General features: G+C 50.4%; 1 protein-coding gene across 1 annotated transcript; it reads right to left on the bottom strand.

Annotated features, from left to right (window-relative positions):
• Positions 1–517: 517 nt before the first annotated feature.
• Positions 518–16305, bottom strand: cfap44 (cilia and flagella associated protein 44). Its single transcript, XM_029248585.1, is given in 35 exon segments — positions 518–942; positions 1280–1414; positions 1747–1907; positions 2092–2293; positions 2430–2546; positions 2821–2951; positions 4448–4561; positions 4801–4996; positions 5107–5310; positions 5590–5814; positions 5816–6049; positions 6139–6316; positions 6433–6598; positions 6694–6890; positions 7033–7163; positions 7326–7488; positions 8616–8951; positions 9114–9256; positions 9373–9615; positions 9699–9851; positions 9947–10057; positions 10410–10619; positions 10733–10827; positions 11120–11219; positions 11379–11426; positions 11537–11692; positions 11868–12032; positions 12233–12347; positions 12447–12663; positions 12798–12900; positions 13348–13510; positions 14673–14823; positions 15754–15840; positions 16022–16081; positions 16236–16305. Coding segments are annotated over 35 exon segments (5529 nt in total). The 5' UTR covers positions 16291–16305; the 3' UTR covers positions 518–678.
• Positions 16306–16334: the final 29 nt, after the last annotated feature.

The following is a 16334-nucleotide window of genomic DNA, read 5'->3' as shown; positions in this document are numbered from 1 at the left end:
GCCGGCCCTTTCAGAGCCACTGGGCTGAGCTAAATCCCTGTTCACATGCCCCTCCACGGGGCTCAAAGGCCTGGCCAGCATTCTGACCCTGCGCCCCACTCTGGCCCCCACTCAGGCCCCACCTTGGAAGAGCCATATTTACTCCTGCTGCTCTTAACAAACATGGTCTGGGTGGGCGGGTGGGGGGGGATCCACAATCCACAACTTCAGAGCGCAGCGGACTCTCCTCCTGCTCTGCCCTCACTTTCAAATGCACTCTTACCCTGGCACCGCAATGTCATACCCTGGTACCGGTCCACTCGAGTCAGAAGGAGGAGCTCCATTTGATACCCCTCCTTCGGATTATAAGCTATGCAGCCATGCAGTGAACAAGTGGTTATTGATGATTAGTTCCCAAACACTTTTTGGTCTAGTCTGCAGTGTGGTACAGTTGAGTGTAGTTTTACTCTTCACTATAGTTTTGTGCGAGGTTTTTACCGGAGCCGAGCAGCGAATAAATACAGGGTCGTCTGCACTGTGTAGCTTTTATTCGTTGTGGCTGAGAGATAAACGTGTCTTTGGAGTTACAGACAGATCAAGTTACACACAGATTCTGTGTTTGTAGGCTGAAGAGCCCGGGCGCCTCTGACGAGCGCCGATGCTGGGACACTGATGGCAGCGAGAGGTGTGTGTGCAGGACTAGGTGTGACTCCGGGGTAGACCCGAGCGGTGCCCCCCGTGCACTGGAAAGTGATGGGCGGTGCGCGAGTTCACGTGGGGGTTGGCGGAGGGCACAGGGAGCAGAGGGGGCTGCGCAGGGGGCATAACGTGAGCCCCCTTCAGTGAGAGGATGTCGATCTCCTCTCTCAGTGCCTTTATCTCCAGCGCCTGGGTCTGAACCACCTTCTGAAGACGACTCTTCTCCTCCTCCTCCACGTGCCCGTGCTCCTGAAACTGAGTGCCCTGCCAAGGAGACCCGCAGTGTTATACGCAGTGTTATACGCAGTGCGCCCCCCCCCCCCCACACACACACACACAGGGAGAATACAATTACAGTTACATTTATTTGTACATCTCCGAGAACATGAGTAGCTGCATATGGCATTTTTGCTGATTAATTATTAACCAGACAACACAGTCCACGTTTGAGGAGCACTTAGGAGATCAGGAAAGAAGTGAGTCTGAAAGAGATGTGTTTTGAGATCCTTCTCGAATGCTGAGAGCGATTCAGCAGTTCTGAGCGACAGAGGGAGCTCGTTCCCCCACATCGGAGGCAGAGCCGACAACTTTTGGTACTTACGATGCTCCTCTGTCTGTAGTTGAGTTTGTCCTCCAGCTCCTTCTTCTCGGCTAACAGGCTGCCCATCCTGCTGAGACGCTCAGTGTGCTGCTTGGTCACCTCCATCATGGCCATTTTGGCTTCTGTTACCTTGTCCTGTCACACACACTAGTCATCACCATCACTTCACCTGCACACCCCATCATGACAGTCCCTTTACAGACACACACACTCGCAGTTCATTTCATTTCGCTGAACTACTCATTATGCTCAGAGCTTGATACTATAACCTGTCAAAGATCGACACGTAACACCATGAGATGAACTTAGTGACAGAACCTGTGTTTGCAGGTAGGTGCAGAATGACCTGGAGCTTCAACTGCTTCTACATACACTGTCAGTCGTGCCATTTAATACTCACCATCATCTGTGGCACACAGACACACACAGACACACACAGACACACACAGGGATACGGGCACTTTTACCTCCCAGCGCTTGATCTCCTGGTTGAACGCTGCTTCCCTCACTCGAGCCCCATGCCTCATCTCCTCCAGGTTCCTGTTTCCTGACAATGTCTGCAGAGCTTCCAGATCCACTAGCTTCCCGAACTTCATCATCATAAGTTGTTCGCATCGCACTTCCAGCTCTGTGAAGAGAAGAACACACGGACACATGTACACGTTTGACAGATGCGGTGTTTACACACACACACACAGCAGCAGAGAAAGTGTTTGTCTGCATTCACACTTCCTGCCACAAGTAATTTGGGCAAAAAGGTGAAGAGACAGAGACCACCCATGTCCTCCCAGCGCACGAGCAGGTGAACGCACGCTGGATGCTGGCCTCCAGGTCCTTGCAGTCATGAATGAGCTGGATGTGCTGCTGCCGGGCCTGTCGGTACCGCTCCTTCTGGTGGTTCTTTTCCACCTGCAGCTGGCGAATTCGTTCCTGGAGACCTGCCAGAGGTGCTCTGTTCAGAACCAGCACCTGGTCCAGCTTCCCAGGGACGGCCCCATTGCTCACATACTCAATCTGCAGGACCGAAGAAACGATGCAGAGTCGAATGGACGCTTACGTGTGTGTACACACACACACACACACACACACACACACACACACACACACACACACACTGCAAACACTCGCAGAGACGGACAAGCTGCTGTACCTGGTGCAGCCTGAGTGGAACCACCACGTCCAAGGCGTTCAGTTTACGCTGCTTCTCACGGTTCAAGAGCTCCAAGTCGCCCTCTGCTGCTTCAAGGTTGTTTAGCACTATTTTCTCCTGCAAGTGACATCTATGTTTGAAAGAGCGATGCCGCTGCACCCTTCCCTCTTCAGCTCTGGTCAGAGCCGTGCCTCTTTCCACAGCCCTTCCTTTTCAGCCTCTCTTCAGCCTTACTCCCCCTAACCCTAACCCTCTACCAGAACTACAGTTTTACCTTTGTGGCAGAGTAATTACCGCTCGTTTCTGATTGCTCCACATCAATACTTACACTTGTGTGTATAAGTGTGGTGAATTAACTTCCTTCTTAACAGCCCTACACCACTACTTATACCTTCTTGGCCAGAGAGTCATGTTCCTTCCGTAGGGCCTCCAAACTCTTCCTCTCATCAGCCAAGAGCTCCTCCAGGTCCAGTCGACGCTCACGCAGCTGCAGAGTCACCTCAAACAGGTCCGGATCACAATCTGCGCTGGGACGCAGGGGACCGAGACTCACGGCATGGAGACAGAGCACTGGGGCACATTACTGGAACAGGGTATGCGATTTAGACAGCGGAAATGAGCTCCTGCACAGAGACGCAGAGTCTGGGGGCCGACAGCACGGAGTGAGGGGCAGCCTGGGAAATCCTAGCATGGAGTGATGCACAGGTGTTCGTACACAAAAAATATAATTATACTAGATAGTAATTCCGCAGGCATCTGCCAGCTTACAAAATTAATCAGTTTTTGAAAGCAGGGCGAATATCGGCATGTCGGATATTGAAAATCCATTTCCCATTCTTTAAAAAGAGGGAAAAAAAATAATAATGTGTTCCCGGTCGATCAAAAAACCCCAGACCACTTTTCCCAAATGTCACAAAATACTGTAAAACACCAATGTAACTATCAAGGCATGATTTCAGCGCAATAGAAAATACTTAGATTGGTATTTACAATGGTTTATTTAGCAGATGCTTTTCTCCAAAGCAATGTAGATCTCAGAAAACAACACAAAAGTGATTTATACCTGCTATCTTTGCTGTTCTGTTTGTAGACTGTGCTCAGAAAACCCAGGAAACACACACATACATACACACACACACACACACATTGACCAAACCCACTTGTGGCGAACCGGAGCCTAACCCAGCAACACAGGGCACAAGGCTGAAGGGGGAGGGGACACAACCAGGACAGGACGCCAGTCCATCGCAAGGCACCCCAAGCAGGACTCGAACCCCAGACCCGCTAAAGAGCAGGCACAGGCCAAACCTGCTGTGCCACCGCACCCCTCCCAAACCCAGGGAAGTTTTCTGCAATTACTGCTGCGGGGCAATTCCCACTTTCTTTTTAATCAGTTTTCTGAAGGATGAGCAATAAACTGAGCCGGAATCCACTGAGCGTGTCACGTTTATTGTGAACAACTTTCTAAAACTGTGCGTTGATGCTAAAAATGCAAATACATACCAACAAAAGTCAAGAGCCATTATACCGAAATTTCCTACTAAGAGCGCTCATAAACTGAGAAATGTTTGCATCAATCAGTTCGCACTAAAGCTGTTCCTGAAACAAGTACAAACTTTCAATGTGTACCTCATAAATATTTCAAAATCCTTTGACGTTTTGGATTTTTTCATTCTCACAAACTTCTGTTCCATTTTCATGGAATGTAAACTTGAATCTGGGGGTGCGGTGGCGCAGTGGGTTGGACCACAGTCCTGCTGTCCGGTGGGTCTGGGGTTCAAGTCCCGCTTGGGGTGCCTTGCGACGGACTGGCGTCCCGTCCTGGGTGTGTCCCCTCCCCCTCCGGCCTTACGCCCCTGTGTTCCCGGGTAGGCTCCGGTTCCCCGTGACCCCGTATGGGACAAGCGGTTCTGAAAATGTGTGTGTGTGTGTGTGTGTAAACTTGAATCTGACCAGAGTGATAGAAAGTCAAATATTTCTGAGCATGTGGTGCATCGCTGTATGGCGCTCACACTCACTTGGAGGGCAAACACTGTCATCCAGGGGGTAACTGCATTCTGATCCTTCACCGTCCTCATCTTCATCCCAGTCTGACTCTTCTTCTGATTCTTCATCACTGTCCTCCTGCTCTTCTGAGGGAGAAACAGACCCCCAGGCTCAGGGACCTACCTGTTCTGCTCTCTGTGCTCAGATACACTCACCCTACTTCTTGGACACTCTTACTCTGGAGACTTTGTTGTGAATTTGTCCTTCACGCAGCCAGTGACACCTAATCCCAACAAGTTTTATCTTCTCAGAAAATACCTTTGGAGGGTTAGCAAAACAGGCTCACACACACGGCCCTAGAGTTCCCATGACGGACAGTTCCTACCTTCATCTCCAGTTTTCTCCTTCTTCTTTACCCGCTTGATCTTCTTCTTGAAGACCTTGGTCAGAAAATCTGCAAATTTGTTGCTCTCCCCAAGAGAGGCAAGGAAAGTGGCAGTGATGGCCTTCTCCTGCTCCTGGAGCTTAGCAATGTCACGACGCTTCATCTCCAGCTGCAGCTCACATTCCTCCAGCTTGGACTGCACATACACAACCATGTTCAGGCCACATCTGTGTTCTCTTGTGGAAATCCAGTTAACACTGGGATCCACACACACACACACACACACACACACACACACACACTGACCCTGACAAGGTCATCCTCTTCCATGCGGCTGTTGAGTCTCTCCTGCAGACTGTTCTCTCTCTTCTCAAACTCCTTGAGTAACAGCAGCTCCTCAAAGAGGGTAATGTGCTGCAGGTCGGCCATTTTTATGTGGACATCCAACTCCAGCTTTTCGTGACGTAGCAGTTTGAGATCCGCGTCAAAGTACTTCACCGCCTGCTCCATCTGGGGTGGGGTCACCATACCTACTCCTTCAAACTCTAAACTCCAAAATCACTTCACCAACCATACACAATAGACTATAGTGCCAACCAGGTCAGAGGCTGCAGATGTAAGCAAATACATTCACCCATCAACACAGAAAAACAGCTCCTGTTAACCTCAGCCTCTAACCGTAACCTCTAACAATAACCCAAACCTCTGAGCCAAACCCACTCATCAACAGAGAAACAAACCTGGTTAACCCTAACCCCAACAGTAACCCTAAGCTTAATACCCACACACCTTTCTCAGTAGATTGTCCTGCATAGAAAGTAGTCTGATTTCCTCTGCAGATCTCATCTCCTCCTCCAACTGCGTGAGGTTATGATCTTCTGGTATATGTGGGCTTTGCTCATCTTCCGGTATATGTGGGGTGTGTTCAGGAGCATTGGCAGTACCACGGTCTTCGCGATCCTCAGTTTCCTGGCTCAGGAGCTCAAGGAGTCCCTTCTCCTGCCCCTTCTGGGCCCTCAGGGTCTGCAGACGCACTAGCATGTCCCGGGTGTAGTGCATTCTCTTCTCGGGGCATTTCCTCGGGCAGCAGGGTGGGCACACCAGGAATGGTGGCACGTAATTCTGGGGCCAGACTGGCCTGCACAGCCTGCAGTTTCTGCACCTGCTCGGCCAGCCAAGACAGCAGCCGAACCTTGGAGTCACGTAGGGCCATGATGCGCACGTTCATCTTCATCTTCCTCCGGTGAATCTGAAAGGGCAATGTGGGCCTCCATTAGTGTTCTGCACAAACTGCTGGTAACACATCATCTGTGACCATCACCAGCCCATGAGCCGCACCTGGTCCTCTAGAGCCATGAGTTGCACTCGCTTTGTCTTTGCATCAATTCTGAGGTGCTCTGGCACCGTGAAGTCTTCTGCTGTCTTCAGCTTGAAGTCGCCCATGTTCTCCATGGCCTGCTGTATGGCTAGAACATCCTGCGGGTCCTCACAGTTCTCACTGGGCTTCGACGCCAGACTGCAGATAGACACACGGCCAGTAACTCGACACTGTCACGGAACAAGTAACCCCACATGGCAGCAGGTACCGTAGCGCTTTGGGACATGACCTGTAGCCTTCAGGTTACGACTTACAGCTCGGCCCACTCGTCCTTCCGCTTCTGGATCTTGGCCCGTGCTTGCTCTGCTTTCTCAGCAGCTTTGCTCAGCTTCTCAGCCTGGCGCCCTGCCAGCCGGCTCCCCTCAGGGGGCTGCACTCGGGGCTGCAGCACGACGTCCTGGGGGAGGGACTCTGTGGTGGCTACACATGAACCATCGCACCCATAAGCAGACACACATACAAACAAGGACCCCAATACAAGTATCTACACACAGAATCATCTCGCAAGCTCTCACCTGGGGCAGATGAGGTCTCCTTGCTTGTGCTGGTCTTGCTGCGCCAGCGCTTCCTGAGTACCTTTGCGCCTTTCGGCCCGACCTGCTTCAGCTGGTGGAATTTGCATGCAAGAGCCAGAAGCCGGTAGGTTGAGATCTTGTGCTGACTTTGGAGTGCTACCACTGTGACCGTGTCCGACTCGAGCGAGTCCCGGAACCTGCAAAGCTCAAAGAACCATTGAGCAACCGGTGAGCAGGCAAAAGGAGACTCCTGGGATAAAGGTGATGGGTGAAACACGAGAATGAGGGGACCGGGGGAAAACAGGAATCATGGCTCACGAGAGCCCTCTATGGGCCTACCGTTCCTCCAGCTTCCGTAGGCCGATGCGATAGCGCTCCCCCTCCCACGCCAGCTCTTTGCGAGCCTCCCTGATGTTCTGAGCTATCTGCTGTTCCGTCTCCTCCCGAAAGCGCTTGTCGAGCTCCAGCTCCTGCATCGAAACAGCCAAGAAAGCAAAGGGTCTCACCATAGTGATCCGGACCACGCAAGGGCTGGGAAGCAGGGCTGAGGAGCAGGACCAAAATCTCACAGAGGTAGAATCACACAAGCAAACTGGAACAGAGCGTAACCATCTGGGGTTAGGGTTGAGTACCACAGGCTGCAGGCGAACGTGTTCGGGCAGCTTCTCGTTCTTCTGCAGAAGATGTTTAAACTGCTTTTGCAGGTCGGCCAGTTTCATCCGTCGCTCTGCCTTCCTTTGCTCGGCCACCCTGTGCAAGCGGTCCAGCTCCATACGCTGCTTGGCCATCTCAATGCTGCAGTCAGATCACACAGCAGCTCATGGAGCAGGCAACTTGCGGACGCATAGGGAACATGCCGGCAAACTAGGCAACCCACTAACTGACTGGGTGACTCAGCAGCAGCTCACACACTAACACAGCCTGGCACACTTGAAAATTGAGAAATACACTCCTACATATACAGGACAAGCCCACAATCCCTTATCTGAAACTCTTGGGGCCAGATGCTTTGTAATTCAGAATCTTTTGGAGCTCAGAAAGGTAAAATGGTGCAAGTACCATATACTGCACAACACATTCAGTGGGGTCTGGGGCAGCATCCCATAATAAAACACATTAATATTTCTGCAGCAAAAATGTGTAAATACTGACACTAAGTGGGACAAATGAAGACTATAAATAGTATTACAGTCTATTTATACAGCAGTAAACTGGTAAATGACAGCATGCTTCATGTTGCATTGGGGGGGTGGGGGGTCGTCCCTGCAGTTCACCGTACTTTTTTGCATTTATTTTGTTTTTTCTACCACTGCAACCGGCACAGATTTCGCCCATCAGCTAGTTCATTAGCTCTTCATGCAGAACATCTCAGCAAGATGGGCAGCTGAGGAGGAGGAGGAGCTGGAGGACATGTTACCTGTATAATAGTTTCTTTTTAAAAAATCTGTTGGTGTAATGTACATGGGTTCATACCATGGTATGTGACAAGCTGACTGTACTGTAGAATCAGGAGTCTGCATCCAAACCTCTCCTTCTGTTGGAATGCTGCGCTGTTGTGTCGTTCTCTGACTTGTATGTCACTTTGGACATACACACACACACTGGCCGAAACTGCCTGTCCCAAGTGGGGTCGCAGTGAACTGGTACCGAACCCGGCAACACAGGGCATAAGGCTGGAGGGGGAGGGGGACACGCCCAGGATGGGACGCCAGTTCGTTGCAAGGCGCTCCAAGCGGGACTCAAACCCCAGACCCACCAGAGAGCGGAACCTAGTGAACCCCGCCGTGCCACTGCACCCCCCTCACATCCATATGTAAATTCTAAGCAAGCCAAACACCTCATTGTAGAACGCGAAAGTTATCAAGAAACATTTGGATCGCATTTCGGAAATGTGGGCATCAGTGGGTAGGTAACTCACGCACCTGTAGGCATTGGGGTCCTCTATGTCTTGGGCCGCCTTCTCTGTCTCTATGCCCCTGCGAGGAGAGGGCACTTTGGCTCGCCTCTGTGCCAGGGCTGCAAGCAGGTCCTCTGGGGGCAGGAGACTGAACGCAAATATATTCCCATCCTGTCCGGCCGTGAGCACAAACTGCGAATCGTGGCTGCAGCGCACCCTGTGCACAAGGCCGTACTGGTTATCATGGATACTGAGGGCCCAGAAGGACTGCATGGAGGTCAGGTGCAGGTCTCCTGGTGTCACAGGGTACACCCGAATGTGCCCCGAGGTCATGCCACACAGCAGCAGGCGCCGGTTGGAGCTGTAGGGCGGAGCACTGACACTGAGCACTGGCACTGGTACACACATACACTCAGTGATGGTCATCATTTACTGTCCCTCGGTGCCCCACACACACACACGCACGCACGCACGCACGCACGCACGCACGCACGCACGCACACACACACACACACAAAGGCACCTGAAGCTGAAAGAGCAGATGGGATCATCCTCGGAGTCCTGCACAGGGAGGAAGGTGAAGGGCTCGTCCCATCTTTGCTGGGGGTCAGTTTCCTGCTGCTCAGAAAACTGGCAGTGGTACAGGTACCCGGCATCGTACCCTCCCTGCGCGCACATACACACACACACAGCAGAGTTTGGTGAGTGGGTGCCTTTCTGTTGCAGGCTGTGTGTCACAGGGATTTTTGTGAGTGTATGTTTGCAAGAGTGTGTGTGAGTACCATGGAGAGCCAGAAGGCCCCAGGCTGGGTGTAAAAGCTGCAGAGCAGGGGGCTTGGGGGGTCCGGGGTGTATAAGGGGGGCAGCTCTGGCTCCTCCTCCTCCTCCTCCTCCTCTAGCTCCTCCTGTGTGAGCTCACGGCCCTGATCTTTGGCACGCTTCAGGCGCTCCTCCCTCTCTTTCTTCTTCTTCTCCTTCTCCACTGCCCTTCTGGCCACCTCTGCATCTCGCTGTAAACACAGACACTGAGCCTAGGAGGCACGTGCACACACACACACACACACACACACACACACAGAGCCCATGTCCAAGAGCAGAGCAGAGGAACCTTGATGCGGGACTTGATGCTCAGAAAGCGAAAGTGTCGACTGGGGACCCCACACAGCTCATAGGTGGAGCTCGAGGTTTGGATCTCAAGGTCGGGGGCCTTGATCTCCACCACATGGCCATTCTGACAGAGGATCAGCAGTGTGTTTGCCTCCTGGACACAAGAACGCAGTCACAAGGGTACAAACACAGGTACAAGGAGTTCAAAGAGCCAAACAGTGTACACTTGAGTGCGAAGGAAACGTTTACATGTGATGGAGGAGACCACTCCATGTTCTTCACAGGCCCAGGCACACGGATAAAGCCGATGGGTTCGTAGCGGTCGCTCACTGTGAACAAGAACACGGTACAGTCTGTGCTCTTTGGGGGGGTCGGGGTGGGGGGTAGCAGGAGAAAAGACAAAATGGCACAAATTTAATACAGGTGACACTGGCACCTTGGTCAACAGGTGGACAGTGTCAGAGCAGAGGCTCTCTGGTCACTGGGCACCTCACCAGACTTCCATTACTATAAAACACATACGTACATTAATAAATAGACAAACATTTTATTTACGTTTACATTTATTCCACCTATTACAAAATACCTACAGTACATTAATAAATCCACCAATATTTCATTGCTGTAACAGAGTAACTGGGGACATGGTGTGGAATGAGACTCAGTGATGTGTAAGAGACACTTTAGTGGCACGCTGCACTTCTTGGTTTACCGCAGTAGCCAGCAGCTCGCCGTTGCGGTCAAAGGCAATGGCCGACACTGGGGCGTTGTGGGGCTTGAAGGCCTGCTTGAGTCGCATTTGGGCATCTGCTGAGAGGTTCTGCCCTCCCACAGGCTGTAGGTTCCGGCGATAGTACAGCTCCAGTAGCCGGACCACCCCATCCTCGAAGCCCACCGCCAGCAGACCACCGCTGGGGGCCACCTGGAAGCCCATCAGACCCATGTCAAGGGCAGATGTTGCTGCACGTGTATGCACACACACAAACACACAGACAAAACAAAGCCCTGCCCTACCCGTCGCCCACGCAAACCCACCATGCTGGGTGCCCAGGTTAGTGTGGTCCCACCCTGTCTGTATCTGTTCATGATCAGTTCCTTCTTCGCCAGGAAGTCATAAATTCTGACAGAACCTTGTGGAAGAGCATGCAGCGAGGAGAGGATATGATTACAGTGGAGGAACTCAGGTAAATGGATGTGAGACTGTGTCTGTGACTGTGTGTGTGATGTGTGACTGTGTGTGTGATGTGTGACTGTGTGTGTGTCTGCTTGTCATATTGTGTGCATCATTGTGTGTTGAGGCTACGTCAGTGCTCGTTTAACAGAAAGTCAATATCATTGTGTTACTATGCCAGCATATGGATGAGAGAAAGCGTGTGTGTGTGTGTGTGTGTCTGTGTGAGTGAGAGATAGTAGTCTCCATACAGTCCAATGCAGTGGTGGCCATCAGGTGACTTGTACTGCAGACATCCATTCCCTGGATAGCTCCAGCATGGAAGGAAAACAGGCACTCAGGGTCTTGAGTCTGAAACACACACACACACGCACACACACAGAGTGCATCACGGACTTGTTCAGGCTACACTGAAGTCACATCTGAAATTTTTCACCCAATAGTCGATACACATGTCTTTGCGCCACTCGACGTTAACGTGATGCACTCATCAGGAGCAGCACAACTCACAATGTTGGAGAAGGACAGGTCCAGCTTCCAGATGCCCCCGTGAGAGTCCTGTGGAAAAACAAGCATGTGAAAGACACCTCTGTGATGCTGCGGCACCTACGCAGGTATCCGTGATCGCTGTGCAACGCTGGGCTCTACATGCTTGGCAGGCGCCTGACCTGAGCAAACCAGATGAAGGAGTCCGGCACCGAGCTCTTGACCATGTACGAGAGGCAGACGTTGCGGCCGATCACCAGTTCGTTCATGGGCTCCATCTCAAAGAAGCCGGTGTCATCCATACAGTCTGCAGTGTCAATGGTCTCAAAGTCCCACACCTGAAACAGCGATGTCATGGTTGTCTCATGGCTCAGGTGAGAGAGGTTCAGTGGCACTATGGGATCACACAATTGCAGCCAATGTTGCTGCACGTCTGCATGCTGGTGACTATCGTCTGCGCTCACGAAGCACCGTGGGGAGAAGTTGGATGGTTGGCTGCTGAGAGCCCCTTACCCTGACAGCGCCATCTGTCCCGATGGTAACCAGCTCGCCCTCATCCAGAGAAAACTGCTGGATGGCCCCGCTATGGCACTGCCGTCCGCCCTTCCGGCAGATTTCCACTTTGATGAGACCCCCTTCCCACAACAGCATGTTACCCCACTCTGATCCTGACACCACCTGCGGGACAAAGGGGCAACAGCTTACTTTCGTCGTCCTCATCGCTGTCATTATCACAGTCTCCATCAACATCAACCCCGTCCTCTTAACTATGACCATCAGCCCCACTATGTTTAACGGCTTCACCGTTGCCACCGCCCTTGTCGTCATCCTCCCCTGATGATTTAAGGTGCACACAAATGAGGGCAGGGGGGACCGACCTTGCCATCTGGAAGCTCTACGTATCCCTCTATGTCTGTCAGTGCAGTCTTCCCAAACCTTCCCAGCAGCCCTTGAAGCTTGAGGCCCGTAAATGTGCTTGTCATCTTCCAGAACCTGCGTTGGGTCAGAGGGAGACGTGCCAAATAGAGGATGTTCTGGTCTTCACAGCCAAAAAGGCAGTGCATGAGCAGGCGTGTTGAAGCAAAGCCTCACTTTATGTGTCCAGCACCAGACGTGGTGAGCTGGCCTGGGTTGTCAGGGGAGAAGGTGACCTGGTACACATCTTGGGAGAAGGCCTTGCAGCGCAGCACAACCCTCTCCTCCATCCAGGCCCAAATGGTCAGCATGTAATCTGGCGCACTGCCCACGCTGGCCAGCAGGATGCCTTCACGGTTAAAGTCCACCGAGCTGTAGGCACGAGTCGTACCTCCTGAGGACACACAAAGGTGTTTGGCACACACGTCAAACACACACTGCCACGCATACACCATAATGCGCGGACACTATACCCACAGACACGTACATGAGCAGAAACACACAGATTCACACGCAGGTGTCTCTGACCTCTGAGGATACGGTACGGCTGCAGTGAGGGATACTCATAAATGATGATGTTGGGTGCCATGCCCTTCTCTGCCACAGCAAGGTGCTTCTTACTGGGGTGAACCTAGACACGGAACACACGACAAGGCACTTGTCTGCATTACAGGTGCATCTATGAATCGATGAGTCACCACACAATAACTTTGCCAACAGGCTGTGTTAGGCGTAGTAAGACCGTTGCCACTTTCGATATAAGACAATGTGATTCAAAGTCTGCAAAACAGCAGGCAATCCACTCAGAGCTTCTGCTTGTGCCAAATGGACTGTACTCCTCTGGCCATGAGTCCCTATGTCAATCTGTACTCAGCACTCCACGTGCGGTTGTCCTCCAGAAATCCTGGTTTCCAGTACATGTAGAGTGTGGAGGACAGCGCTGCAGCACATAGCTTCTCTATCTGAAATTCTGATATCCGCAGTTTTCAGGAACAGATTAATAGCGGAACTCAAGGGGTGCCTGTAGTGTGTGTACACTGCATGTCAAAGTATGTGTGACGTGTGAGAGAACCGGTACCATGATGGCGCCGATGCCTCCCCCACTACAGCTGCGCAGGTATCGCTGTTCCTTGCTCATCACATCCAGGAGGATGAGGAGATTTCCGGCAATGTAAACCAGGGTATTTTCATCCAGCAGCTGCAGGTTGGCTCGTCGGCCGCAGTCATAGCCAAACGAGTGGCTAAGGACGGTTAAGGAAACTTACCGCATCGTGACAGTCCAGACATTAAACTGTGTGTGTTTAAAGGGGGCAGGCATTATATGTCAGCGCTTGACTTTGTCAGTTAAAGACTCATTCCAGTTCCCCTCTGTTGTGCCCTCAACACATAGTTCCCTGTATCTCACTACCACGTTTCCAGACCCATTTATTAACACTTTTCACTGTTTCACCCATGACAGAGCCAACACCACTTCTCTGCTCAACTCCTCACTGAGGACACACCTCCCCAACACACTTGAAGAAGGCTTGTGCAATCCCAGTCTTCAAGAAGCCATCTCTTCACCATGAAGCCACTTGAAAAGACAAACTTTGCTCCCTCCTCCCTTGTTATCCAAAGCACTGGGAGAAATGCTCTCTTCTTCTCCCTCAGTGTCGTACTCCATACAGCCTGGCCCCTCACTACCTTCAGTCTCTTTTTCCTCCCTGCTGTCATTGGAATGACCTCCGCTTTGCCTCTGCCCTCATTCTCGGTGCTTGTTCTTCCCAAGAGCACACGGAAGAATCCTTCTTTCTCTCTTCTTACTCCAAAGCTATTCTGCCAGCTTCCAAAGACTCCTCTAACCACTGACTACCTTGGGGCAGGAGGTACCATCATTTTTAGAGACGCTGTAGGTGTACCTTGTGCTCGAAGGACCCGGGTGAGGATCCAAACTCCTGCTGTAGTACCTTTGAACAAGGTACTTACCCTGAATTGGTCCACTCAAAAAATACCCAATTGTACAGATGAGTAAATCACCCAAAGTAGGTTGACACTGTAAGATGCTTTGCAGAAAAGCACCACTTAAATAAACAAGTAACTGAAAATCATCATGTATCTTGGATCCGTCTAAAGCATCTTCATCCTCATTGTATTTCAGTGTGTTAATCCTTTCTTATCTGTAGGCTCAACTTGCCTTTAAAATGTTGTTCTTGCCTTGCTAAATTTTTTTCCCACATGACTGTGTAGTGCAGTCCTACGCTGATTTTGTGTTACACTTCATATTACTCTTACCCCATAAGCTGCCTTGTACAAAGGTTTTAGCTAAATGAATAAATACAGAGGGTGTCTATTAATAACTTAATGTGGAGAGAGAGTGTAGCGAGTGCGTGTTCATTTGCGAAGGAGACTGTGTGTAAAGGATACATGAGACTGAGCAGGTTGGCCGGGATATCGGAATCTTCACTGATGAAGGGCCGAGAGCACAGCTCTTCATAGTTGTAGTATTTTTCCTGTGGCGTTATCTCCAAGTCAGAGGTTCCCTCTTCCTGTCCTGGCTCTATCTCTTCAGCAAGTTCTGAAACAGACAGAGGAAGCCTGTTACATGATGCTGTTATTTCATCTTTTTGTCAAATACACTGTAACCTCAACTTATGAACACAATTACAAGTGTAACTCTGGTAGTAATTCGATTTGTTAGTAAATCCAAACCACTAGAAAAAGTTAAAAACACAGACAACTTCCAACTTATTCACTAGTCTCTTTAAAAACCTCAGATAAAGTAACTGTATAATGAATTCATTATTTGTTTTAATACCAGAAGAAACACAGGCCATTAACAGATATACCATGACCTGAAAGTCCATCTATTGCAGGGCTTTTATTTTATTAACTTTTATTAACTTGAAATCCTCATTTTTAACTGCTGTTTTACCTACACCTACCAGCAAATCACAGTGGTCCACTTTCATTCTCAACATGCCCACCTGGGGAATGAGAAGTCATCTGCGCCGTTATCTGTATGACTTTAACATTAGCCTTACCTACACACATGTATTTACAGTTTTGTAGAAATTATCCTCATAAGATATTAAGAAAGCTGTGCTCAACAGTCTTGTCTACAAGGGTCAGGTATTTTTTTAATGTTTCCTCAATTTTTAGTTGGGTCTTGGTACTTTCTGTATTGAAATTACCTCTTGAAACTCCACAGTGAATGTATTGATATGCAGACAACACACATATACTGTACACACACCACCATGTGGGGCTCCCAGGCCAAAGTGGGCTGTACACTAACCCCAGTATCAGCATTGAATGGGTTCTTAGGTACCAGTCTTATGGTCAGTGGGTTGAGCCCAGTTTGGCTGCATGTTTGTGTCCCACACACTTGCATGCAAAACTTAATTATGCAAAATTAATTCAGATTGACTATCTTTGGGGAGTGAAACTCATCTGTGGAGAACTGGATTTCTTGTGATTCCACGGTTTCAGAGTAACACGAGCTCACCTGTCACCGAGGTCTCGAGGGTAGCTGAGCGAACACTGTCTGGTTCTTCTGGACTCGGCTCACCGGGCTGGGCCTCTCCATCTCCCTCTGAAGCACAATTCGCACATCGCACAGGTACAGAACAGACAAGATTATCATGGGACAAATTATCTCTGGGGAAATGTGAAAGGGAAGGGAAGTGAAAGACTTGAGGAATAAAGGGCAAGAGTGACATTTAAGAGCATAAAAGGGATGTGTGGAAGAAATGCACTCGATATATGTGTGCTACCCATGTTGTCCAGGGACTGGACAGGTTTGGAAACTTCGTCTCCCTCCGCAGAGTCACCAGCTGAGGACACAATAGAAAAGGCACCTCTCAGCTCAGCAATTTACTTACTCTGCAGCCAAAGCTAAACAAACTCTGGGCACATTTCATAACACAATACTTAGTCCCGCCTACAATTAATTAAATGAATAAACAGAGTTATCTGTAAGCAAAATACCATGATTTCCGTCGCCTGAGACAAGTTCATCCAGCTGATTCTCCGACGAATCCATCTTGGCGTTGAATGGTTGCTTGGCAACCGCGACGGAGCAATGCT

This window comes from Scleropages formosus, chromosome 24, assembly GCF_900964775.1.
Source record: "Scleropages formosus chromosome 24, fSclFor1.1, whole genome shotgun sequence".
Classification (NCBI taxonomy): domain Eukaryota; kingdom Metazoa; phylum Chordata; class Actinopteri; order Osteoglossiformes; family Osteoglossidae; genus Scleropages; species Scleropages formosus.
This window is presented reverse-complemented; position numbering and strand designations above follow the sequence as displayed.